The 18052-nt window shown below is 40.5% G+C and overlaps 1 protein-coding gene across 1 annotated transcript in view; it reads left to right on the forward strand.

Annotated features, from left to right (window-relative positions):
- DCC (DCC netrin 1 receptor) overlaps nucleotides 1–18052 on the forward strand; it is a 986493-nt gene that overhangs the window by 845028 nt on the left and 123413 nt on the right. The window contains exon 16 of the mRNA XM_014557664.2: nucleotides 15818–15913. Coding sequence (XP_014413150.1) covers nucleotides 15818–15913 — 96 coding nt within the window. The remainder of the gene's footprint in view (nucleotides 1–15817; nucleotides 15914–18052) is intronic.

Here is an 18052-nt window from a genome sequence, read left to right on the forward strand (position 1 = left end):
AATGTATAATGGGTCCCTGTGGCTGGTCAAGTTGACACTTAAAATTAAGCATCACAAACACATAAGGTTTCTCCTACTTCATCCACCGTATTACAAAAGGCCAAGTGACTTGAGAGTTCAAAAAGCCCAACCTTCATAAAATATTTCCCCAGAAATAAAATGAAAATAGATGGAGGTGATGACTTAGGGGAAAAAATTTTAATCCATGTTCCAATTGTCTCCTGTTCACTCTTTTTTACATATGTGTTCATAGTGACGTAACACCTTTATTTTTCCAGATATGTTGTTTACCAACTTGGTTTCCCAAACATGTTATTTTATGACTTTAAAATTTGCAAAGGTTAGATACAGTCCTTGAACTCTTATGCACCTCCCCCCACGTGATCTCTCTCTCTCACTCTCTGTCTCTCTCTGTCTGTGTCTCTGTCTCTCTCTGTCTCTCTGTCTCTGTCTCTCTCTCTCTCACACACACACACACACACACCCTCACTATGATGTTTCTCACATTAATGGAAATTTCGCCCTCTGTTAAGTACTTGGCCAACTCTCTGAATTCTACCTTCAAGGATAAAGAAAAATCAGCAAACTTTTTATTTCCTGAGTGAGCGCTGATATGTAAACCTGGGGTATGGATGGGAGCCCAGTTAGTCCATTACCAGATTTAATGGTTTTTGAAGGGATCAGTTCAGAAATTCTTACAGCTGCTGGGCAAAGGATGAGCCTGGGAGACCGTGCATGTTCTAGCACTGAGCATTTGTTAAAACATCCATTAATCAGGTGTTAACCTTACTATTTATAATCGTAAGCAAAAAGGCAGCACACTGGAAATGAGCCTTCTTACTAGAATTATTCATCTGCGAATCATTCAACCGCATTCTTCTCTGACATCAAAAAGCCTGAGAAAACAGTGAGTGATTGCTCAGGAAATTTATGAGACCAACATGAGTGTCTTTCACATTCCACAAAAGAAATACAACAAATCCTTTGCTGACAAAGCTGTAGTCACTGCAGATTTTATCTTCCAGTTTACGGAGGAAGAGCTTCTCTCAAGCAGATGGCTTGTTTTATCACAGGAACTTTCTTGAAGGAGAATCTCTTAGGAGAAAACTTTCAAACAGATCTGGGTTGAATCCTGACTCTACCAGCCATAAGCTGTTCGACCTTGGCAAAGATAATTCATCTTTTTGAATATTAGGGTTTTTTTTTTTCTTTTCTGGCTTTTTTTTTTTTTTTTTACCTTTTTATTCCTTTGTTTAATCAGTCATGTTTGTCATTCAACAAATAGTTTTTAAGTGCTTGCTGTATATAAGGAACTATGGTAGGCACTGGGGGGTGTGAAAAATAAGGAAAAATGGTCCGTGCCTTCAGAGTGAGTAAGGATGTTTCTCTCTCACAAGTGGCATGTGCATTAAAGGTACATGTATAAATAATCAGCACTGTTCTGAAACATCCTGATATTTATCTCATTTTCATTTGGAAAGAACTTTCCATGCATTGTCTCTTCTAATTTCCTCCAAAGGCAGTGACTTTAATAGTAGACCCACCTACTTGATTCTAGCAAGACACATGGCCACCCAGCTGAAGGCAAGTTTCCTGCATGGCCTTCTTTGCAGTCGTGGATGGTGGTGTGACTGAGTTCTGGCCAATGCATATAAGTAAATGTGACATTTCCATCCTCAGGTCTTGACCCTCACAGAATGCATGAGCACATGGCACCCTCAGGCCCTTTCCCCTTCCCCTAGGCTGGGAGATGTCATGGAATTAGACTGAGAGATACAAGTTAAGAGGATGTCAAAGCCACATGACCAACATGGACGACTCACTTCTAAACTGTCACTTCCGCTTGAAGCTGCTTTATTTTGTGTTTCTTTATTCTAGCAACTTGGTCTGTACCTTAACCGATACATTTGTGACAAATACAGTTCATACCCTATTCATTGTGTTGAATCCTAGAAAGGGATACTTGTTTACATTCATCACTGAAAAATATTTTTTTGTGTTTATCTTTGAAACTACTGCAGGATGACTTAAGTACCTCTAAGTTACTTCCTCACTTTATAATTTTTACTTTGATTTGAGTTATTTTACAGTAATTACAATGCAGGAAAAACTGCTTACACTTACAAAGGAAAAGCGAATCTTAGTCTTTGATAGTCCCATTTCAGGTAATGCCTAATAAAGGAAAATTCTTGAACAGCAAAATAATTGGAGCTCTCCCTTTGGGATTTGGACCCTTTATTATGTTTTACAATATTTTAAAAATTCCTTTAGTTGTCAGAGCACCCAGGTAGTTTTGATATTCAACAAAGTCTAGAAATGGTATCTGGACAAGTTCTACATATATTTCTGAATTTATTTTTCAGACTTGATCTTTGCCTTTTCTGCAACACATAAAAAATTTCAAAACATAATGGACTGAAGTAAATATACAAACGTGAATGTGTCTCTCAGTAGTGTGGGCATAGGGGTGGACATAGAACACAGTAGGATGCTTCACTAACAGAATAGAGTTTATAGAAGCAAGTGAGTCTTGTCCTATCCAAGTTGTTTCCTTAAGATGTTGAACACTTATTCCGATGATATTTCTGTTTACAGTGTCTTTTGGAAATCTTTGTTGAGAAAGACTTTTAGGAAGTACCACATATTTTGAATTTCTTCATTGATAGAAATGTTTTATTGCTGGATTTGATTTAATATAACAACCAATGGTGACTCAAGGACAAATATAAATAAGATGAACAACAAATTACAAACCAATATTTCAGATTTTGAAGTCTTAAAGTGGCAAGATTATCTTTCTATTTGCAGCTTCTTTAAAGTTTTGTTTCTCCCTTAAATGATATATTCAAAATAATGAGGTGCAAATATCAGAGACATCTCTTGCCTTATAAGTTATTCCAGGCCAGGTCCTTTGGTCAGAAGAATAATCCCAGTTCACAGTTTTCAAAGGGAGTGGGGCTGGTGAGCACCCAAAGGAGAGGGAGTAACTCATCAGAAGCACAATATTTTGCTCGTTTGTTTTGTTTGTCCTTCTGTAATCTGCAGAGAGTCAAATGAACCACCATTGTCAGTGTTATTGCATGCAAACAGGGGTGGCGATGTAAAAATTTAGCTTTTGGTCACCCTTACACCAACGTGATGATTCTTGCAGAGACATAGTAGGCATCAAAGATAAAGTTAGGACCCGTAAAAAAGTGAACAAAACTTTAAATAAACTTATAATGAATAACTTTAAGAGGTGGCATTCAAAATAGGTCATGATGATAAAACAAATAACATTATTAAGTGTGGACCTGGTATCTAGTTATTTTAAAATACTATATCAACATATATCTTTTTTCTGACCACATGAAATAGATAGTTTTCCTTTAAAACTAAGGAAAAATTTACACGTGGTAAAATGTTCAGATAGTAAATGTACAATTGCATGAATATTGACAAATGTATTCACTTGTATAAACAAGAACTAAACCAGTATACAAATCATTTCCATTACCACACGCAGTTTCTGCATGCCTCCTTCCAGTCAACCTCCCACCCCTCACGGGCAGCCAGTTACGATTTTGAGTAACACGGATTAGCTTGGCCTGTCCTAGAACTTCATAGAGATGTACTTCTGTATCTGTATCCTTATTCTTCTGAGTCTAGTATCTTTTGCTTTCACTGAGTATACTGTTCTCAATAATCAACTATATAATCATATATATGTGTGTATATATATATATATATATATGATTTTGGGGGGGGCCGTGTGATTCCACTTGGTTAAAGCAACCTTTTTTTGTTTATAATTGAGTAAGTAATTTATTTTTAATTGAAGTATAGCTGATGCATATATGTATATTTATACTATGTATAAATTACATGTGTACAATATAGTAATTCACAATTTTAAAAGTTATACTCCATTTATAGTTATTATACAAATATTTGCTATTCCCACCTCATGCAATCTATCCAGAAGGAAGAACTCTGTCCTTTTCAGTCTTAACCCTAAGAGCTCAGTGATTCTCTCTGAAACCCAAGACCTTGTAAATTCGCTAAGGTCATCCTGTGTCTAGGTTTACACCCCTCTGAGTGTACGTCTCTCAAGTTCTCTCCTGCCTACTTACCTGCTTCCCAGTTCTCACTAAACATGATGCTGAAGAAAGCCCAGCCTCACCATGTGTGTCCCCACAACTGGGTGGGCTGCTCTTTTATCATTTCCCTTTGCTCACAGTCTCTCAGCGGAATTTTCCAGACGTGCAGCCAGCTGTGTTACAGTCTAGGTCAATTTAAAGCAATCGTGTACTAAATTGTCCATTAAAATCCAGATCTATATCAGTCATGTTATAATTCAGTATGTTTTGCTGGATCAGCAAGTGGACTTTGCTTCTTATTTCACTGGCTTCCTGAGAATGACAGCGTATTGTTCTGCTCCCATGGATCTACTGACTGTTGCTGTTAATGCTAACATTTGGTTGACTCTTGGCTCAGGTCATTTTAAGCCCATTTAGTTGTGTCTCAATTTTTTTTCTCTCCCTCTTCTACCCACTCAGGACCGTCTGAGTCGGTAACTAAAATGCTAGTGGAGTTTCTTGAGAACTTAGGTCAGAAGCTGTATTTGTTGATGATCAAATGGCCTCATGATGTATTCCTTGTGCCATTTTTCATCAGCACTTACTGTTTTTACCAGCTCTTTATCCTTCCCTAACTCTTTTGACTTCATTTCATGTTTCATTAAAGCGTGAGGTTAAAAATGAGTTCAAGTTTACAGCCACCTTAGAATTATTATTAATGTAATGTTTCCCTTTCCATTAGTAACCAGGTTAGTTTCCATCTGGACACATTTTCCCGTGTCAAGTACATATTCGAAACATCAGCAGATCCAAATTTTAGAGCATGTTATTGAAAAGCATGAGTACTCAAAAGTTCCATCAGTTCAGGCAAACTTGCCGCCAGGAGGATAGAAGTCAGTTAAGATATCTATAAGAAACTGAATCAGATACAAGGCAACTGCTTTATTTTTTACCATCAAATGTGATACCTATATGCAACTTATTAAATTAAACTTCAGCCCAGGCTGTAAAGCCATAGTATGTATATGTAGTGAGTTATTCCACATTTGAAGGGAAAAATAGCAGCGGGAACCCTCACATTGACTCTGCCCCATCTGCCCTTGGCATTGTCCACAAAGACCTTTGTAACTGTGGCAACACCACGAGAGAGAAAGGTGAACAGAGCTTCTGCATAGGTGTGCTGTCCAGCATGGAAGCCACTAGCCCCATGTGGCTCTTTAGATTTAAATTAATTAAAATTAAATAAAATGAGAAAAAAATTAGCTCCCCATCATACTATTTACATTTTAAGTGCTCAGTAGCCATATGTGGCCAGTGGCTACCATTACTGTATAGCATCGCTATGAAACATTGACATCATAGCAGAAGGTGCTATAGGACAACACGGTTTTGCAGTACTTAGTGGGTTACCATAAAGGGAACTTAATCTGAAGATAATGAGGAACGCAGATACAACGGTACAGAGAAAAGTAATCACTAGAATTATAGGTAAGTGTAGGCATGTATATGTGCAGGCTGCACGTCACTAGAGTGTTTGAATATCCTCTAGTTGGCATCATGGGTAATTAAAGGTCGGTAATCAGATAAGAAGACACATGACCCAGCTGAAGGCAGGAAGCTGAGCGAATCTGGAAGCTGGCAGATCGAGCAGGCTATTCTGATACACACGTGTGCATACATGTCTCAGACACCAAAAATTAGAGAATGTCAACTTGGGCTCCGCTTAATGTGAGGCATGGTATAGTCCCCAAATTATTATTATTTTTTTTGGTATCTTCAAAAAGAGGGGTAACCATTGGGGACCTCTTGATCAAGCTGTCTTGCTCAGTCTTCACCCCACAGTAACTGGAAGGCGGCTGGACTGGAGAGGAGGACACGCCTGGTCCTCCTGCTTTGAACCTGAGCACTGCTGGTTAACAGCTCTGTGGCCGTCACTGAGCCCCGCTTTCTCACCTTTGGATTGGTGGCCGTCGTAGAGCCCGCCCCTCAGGCTCACGCGGGGGCCATCGAGCCCGGCCAGGCTGGTAGCTGGGGCAGCAGGCGCTCATAAACACACACGCTGCTCCTGCACTCACATCTGCTCTTTTTCCTCAGTGTCTCTGTGTTCATAGGCTCCCTATTCTTTCCCTTTGTTTTCCGCTTTGTGGTTCCCTCTCCCTCCTTGTTCCTGCCCCCTCTCCCAGAAGCCGGACAGAATTAGTCAGGAGAGGAAAGAAGACAAAACCCAGGAAGTCTGGCAGAAGGTAGGAAGAGAGGAGGGGAAGGCAGACATTTGTAGGAGGAAACAATAGGCCTCCTCTTCCAATTCCAAACCAAAACCATTTTATTTTATTACTTTTTTCTGCTATTTTCCCTCTATGGTAGGGGTCAGTCTGACAGACTTTTAAGCCAAAGGCATGATTTGTTTGCTTCAATCAGCTAAGTGAACAGTATTTGTGTTTCTTGTGAATTGAATCCTTAGATGGTTATACAATACTTTCACTTTGTCTTTTATTTAATTCAGTATTTCTTTGAGAAATGTGAACAAAAAGAGAAAAACCTCTATGTTTGGTTATATTGTCTCTGGCAATTTCCTGGTGGAAAGCTTGACTGAGCAATTATTTCCTTAAGTGCCGCGTCTGTCAGCTGTCCATGGTGCTCCGGCATCTAGGCCTTTACTCCGCCGTTGCTCTGACTCTGAGAGCTCTCTGCCAAGTCACACGTCCCCTCACCAACCGAAGCTGGTGAGGAATGTTCTGCTCTTGTTGGCGACCAAAGGCTGCTCTGCTGAATATTCCAGAGAAAACCCCAGACGTTCTCTCCTGGCACTGTGGAGGAGCAAGTCTGGGCACATGTGACAGACAGTGAGCTCCTCCTGTGTCTTCTCTGGCTGAGATGATTACAACTGGACCTCCGTCTCTCCATCTTTCAAATGAGAATGACCATCCTTGCCCTAAGTACTTTGGAACATTGTTGAGATTGTTGATGAAAAATTGGTTTTCAAATCAAAATGCGGGACACAGGAAAGTTTGCTTTTCTTAAATATGATGGAAGATGCTCCATAAATTCAGTAACCTTCTCCAGGAAGGAGCCAGCAGCTCTAACAATCTCTAGCCTGAACCTAAATAACCCCAAGATAGCTGGTTAATTTGGTGGAGACAATAGGAAAAAAAATTTAGAAGAGGATCTGGACTGATACACTAGTTCCTCAAGGCTTAAAGAAAGAGTCCTCCACACCAAAGATTGTTCATATCCGATTCTGACATCTGCTTCTTCCTGAGCTTCTCTGTGTCCGTGCGCTCATTATGGGTACTGGTAGGCAACAGAGTCCGGAGCAGCCAGTCCGTTTTGTCCATGATGCCCCTTCCTCTCATACCAAACATGACAGATGTGTTTTCTGTCTCTTCTTGCTTTCTCCGTTGAAGCAGTAGTTTCATGGCGCCATCAGACTCAGAATCGAGGAGTCATTTTTGATTTTTCCCTCTTCCCACCGTCCCTCCAAATATACCTACAATTACATCACTCACATGCCTCTTTTCCCTCTTCCTTATTACTCTGCCACCTCAGCCCAGGCCTTTGTCCTCGTTGCCTGGAAACCACCGCAGCTCTGAAGTAGACGCACTTTCAGTGCCTTTCCCATCTTTGCTGGACTGCGTGGGTCTGAGGAGTCAGCACTTCCAAAAGCACAGTTTGACATGTGTTCAAAGTGTTCTTCAACTCACCATCCCTTCTTCAGTAAAAGGCAAGGATAAGGGGCTGAGTTTGGGAATGAGAACTCCTCCCACCCACCCACAGAAGGGGCAAGCATTCATCCATTCGACAGATGATGATTGAGTGCTTACTGTGTGCCAGACACTGGGTTAAGGTAAGGATTACATAAAATAAAGGGTGTGAGGTCGTTAACAAGGGGTCTAATTAAGCATCCAGCAAATGTTACTACGAGGAATAGGAGAGAGGAGGAGGAGAAATTGTAATTCTTGAAGTTTTGATCCTAACATACATGATTCTACAACCGTAGTTCACTTGCATTTGCTTTTTCTCTCCCTCTTTCGCCTCAAACTTTTCTTCACCAAGATTCACCGAAAGTACCATCTTTTCACAAAGCTCTCTGAGTCCAGAATACTTCATTCTGATTTTTTTTTTTAACTTCCAGTACTGCTTCTCTAGAACGTTCATCGAGGTGAATAAGGGTTTGTTTATTTGTTGGTTTAAACCCTCACATACCCTAGGAAACTGATAACTGTGTCTTACACACAGAAGATGCTCAAGGATAGTTGACAAGCGAATGGACAGATGAGTAGATGGATGTGACTGGATGTGAATATGCAAGTGAGAGGGTTTGTTGCACCATCTCTGGATTCATTTTTCATGAACCTCCAGGTTTCACAATGTGCAGTTTGGAATCAAGAAATCTGAGTCCTACGTTCAGATCACCCTCTGGGTGATAGACCTTGGTAGATTAAAGAAAATTTACCTTGATTCTCCTTCTTTGGACTCAGATATTTCTTCAGATAGATTAGCTGAGTGTCTGTTTGCCTGCAAGACTGGTTAATGAGCAAGTCACGTTATAATCTGACCATTCTTTGGACAGTGTTCCTAGAAAAGGAGAGGGAAAGAGAAGGAAGAAAAGAAAGCCTTCATAAAGGTGCTAGTTAGATTAGCTATTAATTAAATTTACAAACAAGTATCTGTATTGAATGTGCTGTCTAAATTGCATCTTTCTTGAATATGAATTGCTCATCCTTCTAAGAGATCAGTGCAATCGGCCGAGTTTGCTGTCCACCCATTACACTTAATTAAATGGTTTGGGTCCAGTGGGGTCAGAGGTGAGCAGTCACATCTACCATCTGACAGGGTTCCAGTGGCCTGCACTCCATGCCCGTGGTGGCCTTGGCTCACTGAAGTGAGCAGGCGCCTGCATTAGGCAAACGGCGACCGCTCTGATTTTCTCTAATTGACTTCTTGGCAGTGCTGACAGAGGGCAGAAGACATGGGACATGAAGACGGGGCCCCGGCAAGCACTTGGCACTGAGTGAAGTACATAATCTGTAATGAAGAAAGGACTACGGGCTGTCAATGTAGAACAGGCTGGTGGCGTTTAATTCACACAAAATATTAATTAAACATAATGATGTTCTTTCTACTGGCTTTTGTTACCAAGTGCAGCATCTTTGTCCAGCCCCTGAGGAGCCGCATCGATCTCACCACCTTCACCCAAGCCTCAACAAAAGCTCTCTCACCTACCAAGTCTCTGGGGAAGGAGAGCCAAAAATTCTCCCCATTGCCCATTTCTTGTCTTTACAACCCCTACAATCAGTAAAGGTGCCTTTATTTCTTCTGTTCCCATGCCCAAAGAAAACACTGGCCAGCAGCCATCTGTTTTGGATGCTCAAAGAGTTATTAAGTATTTCTTCAGCCTCCTTCTCCCAATGTGATATATTTCATAGGTAAGGTTGGCCAAACGATGATGAAAGTCTGATCAATAATTTGAAATCTTTGGAATCGCTCAGAACATCCATAATTAAAAATAGTTCCCATGGACGTCCATCAAAATTCGAGTTACTGCAGTATGATTCAATCACAGTGAATTCAGATGAGAAAATACTGCCCTACATTATTTTTCAGAGGCAATTGATACGTTTTCAAGCCTATATATCTGTAACTTTTCAGCAAATCCCAAAAATAAATTTGCTGTTATAATTGTCATTAAGTGTATTCCTGAACACTGGGATTTGACCATAATTAATGATTTATTCATTTGGAATTCATTAGGATACTATTAAATGTGTTTGACTCATTTGATGCTTCTAAAGAGGGAGCAATTCTAGGCAATTCTTTTGTGATTTATCGGTTTTGAAGTTTGAGAGCTCTGAGCATGTGCAGAAAAATAGCCCCACATTGCCCTCTAGTGGTGATGTAGTAAATGACATACTGCTTTTACGTGTAGAGAAAACACAAACCCTCATTCTCGCTTGCTCCCCGTGCACCCTCACAGCCGTCGTCCCGGTACACCCTTAAAGAAGATGCCACCATCACGATATAAGAGAGGATCAAAGCAGTGTAGTGCAGTGTGCACTATTAACCAGTAACTGAGTGGTATTTGTGTGCTGTTCAGGCTGATTCAATATTGGATCAAGCTTGATGGGGGCATGAAAAGATCCCGTTGCGTCCTCAGTAGATCTAGATGCAGTTTGACAAAAGCACAGAGACCAGAGAAAGCCCAAAAGATGCTAACCAGCAGGTAGAATGTGAAGAGCATAAAAGGAAGCTTCTTGAAAAAATTAGAACGGGATGTGAAGTTGTCTTAGGTCTTTTACTTCCCAGCCAACCCTGTGTTACTTTAGAAATGTCAGTGAACTTACTGATCCTCAAATTACTGACAACAGTAAAATACCAAACCAAAAAGTCTTCAAGACCCCTCACTCTGGCCATCTTCTTTTATCAGCAGTAACTCTACTGCAAATCTGTTTACCTTTCCCGAGGATAAGGCATTACTGCTTTTTGTTTAAATTTAAGCTTGGTCGCCCCCAAGGTGTACACAGCATCGTCAGAATTTGTGGGATGTAGGAGTTAGTATAATTCATTAATGCAACAGCTAGTAAATTCTAAACCTCTGTACTCCACTAGCCAGACATCAAGTGGAAGCAACCAGCGTTACTCAGATGACCAGAGACGTGGTGGGTATCGGTATCAGAAGAATCAGTTGATGAAGTAACGATTCCCTCGCCTTTACTGCGGGGGGAGATTAAGAAATGACGAATACAGCTCAGGAGGCAGACAGCTGCTGGATGCAGTGCACACGCTGTCCCAATTCAGATCAAGACAAAAATTCAAACCAGTAAAATGAGAATGAGCCAGATAAGGTACTTTTATTTTTATTTTTTTAAATGAGAAATAATGCATACTCCAAAAACTGAAAGCCAACAGTACAGTAATGCTACCGAGACTTCTACAGAGTATTTTGCCTGCAGGGGTGTAAACTGGGCAGCTGGGAGGTAGGGACAGAGAAATGAAGGCATGAATTCACTATAGGGACCAGGTCAGCCACGTGGCAGCTTTCGCATTAACCCTGAGCAGGAAGCTCAGAGCCCCCCGATCAAGTCCAGTGGACTTCACTCTGAATTCTGGTCTAAACTGGAGAGGTCAGCATAAAACAAGCATGCTCATTAGCCTTGCAGAAACAAGTCCTACTTTATTTTATACATACCCTCCTTATTGCATCGTATGGTTTCTAGTTAATTGCTGTCAATCTTATGGTTGACATCTTAACTAAGGAAGTCCAGACTTGATTACCTGTTTTTCCATATGTGTGTGGTGTGTGTGTGTGTGTGTGTGTGTGTGTGTGTGTGTGTGTATGTATTTGCATGTAGTTGTATATGTAAGAATCTGAGGGTAGAGACTAGTCACCATGGCCTGTATTCAGTCCAGAGATGTATTTTGTTTTGCCAGCACAGGTTTATTTTCTTTATCTAAAATATTTGCCAACATTTGGATATTTAGTGATAATCCTATAAAAATCTGGATTTCCAGAAAATCAAGCAACCCTGGGACTGCTCTCCATATGTTAATAACACCTTGAAGCTGAGGGGTGGCCCCACTTCTTAGATGAATTACTCAGATGAATTCCTGTCCAACATTCTCTCTGCCCTGTTGTCTCTCAGACACTGTAGCCAAGTATCCCAGTCTTTCTGTTTCTCTCTCCCTCCCTCTGTCAGATTTAAAAACAAAAACAAACAAACAAATTCAAACTTCTAAGCATGTGAGTTCGGAATTCCTGGGCTGTCTCTCACTCCCTTGATAAATACATAGATAAATGCCAATATATAGTGTAAGTATATCAGATGAATCCAAGTGCAGTTTGACCCAAAAAAGGTAGTTTTGTATGGTCTGAACCTAATGTACTTGTTTACATTGTAGTGTGTATGTGTGAAATCGGACTCCACTCCAATAACTATAAGAGATATTTTTCCTCGTAGAAAAGTATTTTGCTAATCTTCCTGACTGTATTTGCAATCTTTCTCATTTTTTCCTGCGATGTTTTCTACCTTCTAACATGCTTCTACCTGTAAACCCTCCCCGTGCCTTAAGTGCTAGTTCCAAGTCCAGGAAGTCTTTGATGACTCAATCCCTTACTCATTTTTTAGGCCTCCAATCTCACATAGTATTTGTAAGTTGTATCGCACACTTCACTGCTTAATTTTATGCACTCTCTCCTTGTTTACTCTGCCCGGAAATATGAGGGTAACCTGACAGCAGAGCCCCGTCTTTTACAAGTGTTCTTGAATCTCCAGAAGCATTTAATGCTTGTTGACGGATTACTTTCTTTTTGATAAACTAGGTTGACAACATGCATTTAAAAAATAAATTCCCCTCTTGTAGGTGAAGCAAGCTGCTGAATAGAAGCCCTTTGACTCCATTAAATATACTTTTATTTTATTCTTTTTGTTATGTTGAGGTTCTTGTGTCATTGTGGTTTGGAATGTCAAATCTTTAATGTTTACACTTAGGTCACATAAAAGTTTCATGAAGATTTTGTCTGATTCAGTTTTTCAAAGAACACCATCCCAGATACATTTACCCATTTTAAAAGTTTTTTATTGTAGGCTGAAACACAAACACAGAAAACCACATGCAACAAATGTACAGCTTCATAAATTATTGTAAGTTGCAGTTCAGCATGTTCCTTTGCTTTTTTTCTTGCAAACTGGCACTTGGATCCTGGAGCTTGATCAGACTGAGTGGTTCCCATCTCTTCGGCAGGACCCTACAGGGCAGTGTCTTCTTCCATGAAGAGATGTGTGATGTCGCGCTAGCTCTGTTTTATCTTAGCAGTCATGAGTGCTTAGTGCATAGATGTTTGTTCATGGGGGCTGAAAACCAGCAATATTTGCATTTTATTATTTGGTTAATTCATTGGAATAATATTGTAAGGAGATACTCCCCCTCATATGTTGTTTGGCTATACAGTGGTAGGGTTTATTCAAGAAAAACATGATAAATATTTGACTCTCCCCAGACTTTGAGGTAGTAATTTGGTTCTTTGTCAACCTCAGAAGTGACTAACTCTTACTATTCTTTAAAGTAGCTTTATGAATTTATGCACTCATATGTATTTGTTGGGTTTCAGTTCATTGCAACTGTTACATTTATTGAAGCTCAGATTGTCCTCGTCTTTGGTCTGTGGAAGCCTCTTCCAAGTTGATTTCTCAAGTCTTGCTGCCTTATTTCCGAGTTTGTCCTAATTCTGACTCATGTCACTCTTGCACGTGTGGCACTTCATTTTCTTAATGTCATTTAGCTCATTTTGAAACAGTCTAATTGCAGGTTTGACCTAGTTTTCTTGCGTATGTTTGGTCTTGTCTTTTTTTTTTTTTTGTATACTTATCTGTAAGAATGATACTCTCTTCATTTTGTTTTATAAGGAATTTCACCTCAACAGACTTGTTGACATGATCTCGGATCGTGTCCTTTCTGTCTGGAATGTCCGGATACCTCAGGCTCATTTGCTACCTCAGACCGGAAAGCAGCCAGTTCTCCGAGTCTGGCAGTGAGATTCTCTTTTTTTCCCAAAATCCCAGTCTGATTGCTGGGATATTTACTGTTGTTGAGTCAACGTTTCGAGACGTTTGCAGTGGACAGAACTAGAACAGAGATAAAAATACCTTTTGAATTTAAACTGATTTTTTCCAATTAAATTTTAGGAACCCCGTACTTTACTTAATCGCTTCTATTTTTCATCTATTTGTACTTTTGTTCACACCAAGAATCTGGTTCTCAAGGACACAGGAGATGATGGAATTAGAATTTCTCCTGATTACTCATTTCCTCTGTCTCATATTGCATTAGTCCCACAATGACAATAAGAATAGTGTCACCATTAATAATTATTGAAACGTTTTTGCATATACTATCCATAATCTCCCTAAATTTTGTCTTACACACCTACACTATCAGAACATGTTGCCTTGCAAAATAAAACCTCTGCCTTTTAACCCTCATTTAGTCTTAGTTCATTAAATTTATTGTTCACTAGTTAGCCATTAGGTCAGTGTCTCCCCTGGTCGTTTCGGATGTCTAAAGCTCATTTTCTCATAGTTCTCAGGATCGGGGGAACGCTATTCCTTGATTGCTTGCAAGTTGATAGCACTTTGGGTGAGCCTTTTATATTTAAAGTTAACTTTTGTGGACTGTGAAATCCTTGAGTCAGATCCTCTTACCTTGAGTATTCAAATAAATTCTTTCAGTTTCTTCTGGCACAAAATGGGAGCGTCAAAAAGCGTGATAATAATCTAATTTTCCCTCTTATAAGTCATGTATCCCTTTTGTCCAGATGCCTAAGAGATTTTCTTTTAATCAGCAAAAATTTCTTGAATTACGTTTTGGGTACATATTTGTTCCGTTCCCTTTCTTTGGTTTTCTTGCTCAAGGACAACTGTTACTGACATACTAGCTTTTCCTTTTTCTAACAACTCTAACTTTCTTCCAAATTCTTTTTGACCTCTTACTTAATTAAATTTTTTTCTCTTTGTTACATTTATTTGTTCTCCTAGTTACCCTTTATTTCTAAAATTACTTTTTCACTTACATGTAAACTATGTCTTTTTCAAATTATGCATTTTACTTCTGAGTTTTTCTGATTCTGACCTATGTTGCTCTTAGATATCTGGCATTTCATTTTCCTAATGTTGTTTAGCTCATTTTGAAACAGTAAATTGCACGTTAAATCTATTTTTGTTGTGTATTCTTGATCCTTTTGTGTGTGTGTCTGTAGGAGTGTTGTTCTCTTCATTTTATTTTGTAAGGAATTGAACTTCGACAGGTTTCTGTTGCATGCTTTTCTGTGGTTTGTTTCCCTGCACTCCAAGAGGTTCAGGTAGCTTTTCTAAATACACAGAGCTCCCTCTCCTGTCGTTTTTATTAGACCAGGGCTCAGGGCTCAGCAAACTGCAGCCTGTGGGTCGAATCTGGCCCAGGTCCTGTTTTTGTTTGGGCCCCACTGAACTAAGAATGGTTTTTCTGTTTTTGTAAAGTTGCAAACAAAGGAAACATAGATGAATATGTGACAGAGACAAATGGTCCGCAAAGCTCTGTTGACTCTGTGGGCCTTTTACAGGAAAGTCGGCCGATCCCTGATGCACACTAAGAACTAGGGCCATTTGCTTCCTGAGTTTTCATGACTATTTCTTTCTCCTACTTTGACCTTTTATTTCTCTTGCTTCTATCCTACTCATAAATTTTAAATATATTCTTGGTAGTTCGTCCCCAGTGTGAGCCCTGTCTTGGAAAAGAGACTTGGTGGGTTAGTTTCAAGTATTTACACTCACTGTCCAGCTGGGCTGCTTGCACTTTGTAGCATCACCGGATAGTTATTTTAGAATTACTGTGTTTTCAGATTTGATGCTTCCGTCTGCTTTCTCTCACACAGATACTGAAATACACAGGTTCTCAGTTCCTTCGTGGTTTGTCCACATCCATTTTATTTTATTTATTTTATATTCGTGTTTATTTTAGGGTGTGAGGGTGCACCTCATCACCACGTTCTGTCATCAGCGTCCAAACGCCTTCTGTTTTCTATCTAGCCGTTCACTCTCTTTTTATGTAGAAATTTAGGAAGAGCAAAACACCACTGCTGCCTTCTTCCCAGAATCAAGCTCACTTGTTTTTAAACAACAATTTGCTTAATTGAATGTATTAAATTTGATTTTAGGAAAATGTTTATCCTGAGTATTTCAGTGTATGAAATAAATCAACACATTCATATTCTTTCTGTTTTTCTCCAGAGTCGAGTTCCCATTATGTAATCTCCCTAAAAGCTTTTAACAACGCAGGGGAAGGCGTTCCTCTTTACGAAAGCGCTACCACCAGGTCTGTAACAGGTAAGCTCACGTAGCGCATCCACTCGTGACGGTGGTCAGTGCTTGAGTTGTGGTGGGGAAAACAAAAAAGCTAAAGCAGAAGAAAACAAAACACACAAAGAAGGAAAATGTATGTAATCCTGTCCTGAGCCTTATGTGTATATACACACACACACACACAATTTATTATGTTTCTGGTTATCAAAATTAAGTGAAAGGAATTCAGTCTATAAATTAACATGTGGACTTAGAGAACAGAGATGTAATGTTCTTTCTCTTCTCCCAGTAGTTTCATGTTTTGGTGTCCTGATGCCACTTTTCATTCCCCTGAGCAGGTTGTCTCAGGTCCATGCAATGTAGGCAGGAGGGTCTCTACAGAATGGCCACCAGGTGCCCAAATGGACACTTGCTTCTCTGCAGAGGGTCCTCCAGGCTGAGAGGACAGGGATGAGCCAAGTCACACAGTGGCTTCTTGCCAAGCCGGGCCGCCAGGTCACCCCAGCAGTGCCCGGGGCCTCCGGACACTGGCGGGACCGGCTGCTTCAAGGGCTCGTCTCCTCGAGGAAGTCTCACCTGAGCTCGACTTTAAACGTAGCGCTGGAGGGAACAGGAGCTCGTGGGAATGAGGAAGGGGTGGGTGAGGAAGTGAGATCCGAGCCATTTATGGCCACTAATTGTGAACAAGGCTGGACCTGCTCAGAAACAGAGTAAGTGCCACCTCTGTGGTGCTTGTTCATGACCCCGTCACGTGACCACCCCCGATAGCCTGTCATCTAAAACATAAAAGTAAAACCCGAGACTTCCGTTTTTCTCATGCGCACTTCAGTCCTGCCCCCTTTCAAAGCCCGCAACCCTCAGACCTCATTTAGCTTATCAGCTGTCTTCCCTTTAGTGAGAACGAAGGATCTGAGAGCAGGATTCGATAGGGAGCCCCAGAGAACACGGGAAATGACTGGGTGCCCGAGCATGAAGTCCTGGCAGGTCGGAGTAAATGAACATAAAACACATCGCGGGATCCCGTGACTTCTGCTCTCACCTAAGTTTATATGAACTTTGTACAATTTGTTTTCCAAATCCAGAAGCTTCGTTCATAGACCATCTTGAGAGTACACAATTACAAACCAAATTTGCAGTTGTTATGCAGTGGTTTCCAGAGCATACCGTTGCTTTATGGATTTCAACCAGATTTTCTTGTAAGGCAAAGTTGTTATTCTGGAGTGTCCTTGAATCTTTGGCTGCTGGTTTCAACGTCTGTGGTCTGCCTGAGGTGGTCTGCAAAAGCTTGTGTGCATGTCAGTGTATATTAATCTATCTGTGGAGATAATGTAGATCTTATATACTGTTATCAAAGGGGCTCATGGCTCCCCAGAAAGGGTAAATAAGAAATATTACCCTAGAGAATATTTACTACCTAACGTGTTATCTCTAAATATATAGAGTTGAGGCAGATGGGGGCCCAGGATGGAAACCACGAGACAACATGATACCGGGTGTCTGGGAGTTTTACTTCCCCTTGTTCCCTGGAGCTGCCGAAGTCCCTTGGAGAGACAGCAGCCCACTTTGGCTGTGCCCGGGCCTCCCATAATGTTGACTCAGTAAGCCAGCTCTTCCCTGCCTGGGGCAGAAGATGCTGCTCACCGATGTGACTGTGAATTTACGAGCAGGCCACACAGAATTGTACTATGGCCAGTCTTTTGGTATTTTCTTACCAAACTAAAGCCCGCAAAGAAGGGTTACTAAGGTGATCAAAAAGAGGTCAATTTTTGAGCAGAACACAGTAGTAGTGGTAGAGGTAGTAAGAGTTTGGAGAAACTGAAGATAAGTTACTCAGAAAGAATCATTTGAGGTGTTTTAACTTCTTTTGCCTTTGCATTTTGTGTCATTCTGCAATTCTCAGCATATGGCGTTCCCAGAGCGGTTTCTTAAATATCAGAGATCCATAAGAGTTTTTTTCCCTGATGTGACTAATCCAATGGATCTGAGAAATGAAATAATACCGAAAGTTGGAAAACGTGTGAAGGATTTTCTTACTGAGGAAAAGTCAGTAAGGGGTTGGAGGGGATAAATAAAACCAGCCCTTTCAACACCCCTGCCTGGACATGGCAGACGTAATTTTATTGTGTTTTCACACGTCACTGGGAACAAAGGACAAATAAATGG

This window comes from Camelus ferus, chromosome 30, assembly GCF_009834535.1.
Source record: "Camelus ferus isolate YT-003-E chromosome 30, BCGSAC_Cfer_1.0, whole genome shotgun sequence".
Taxonomy (NCBI): domain Eukaryota; kingdom Metazoa; phylum Chordata; class Mammalia; order Artiodactyla; family Camelidae; genus Camelus; species Camelus ferus.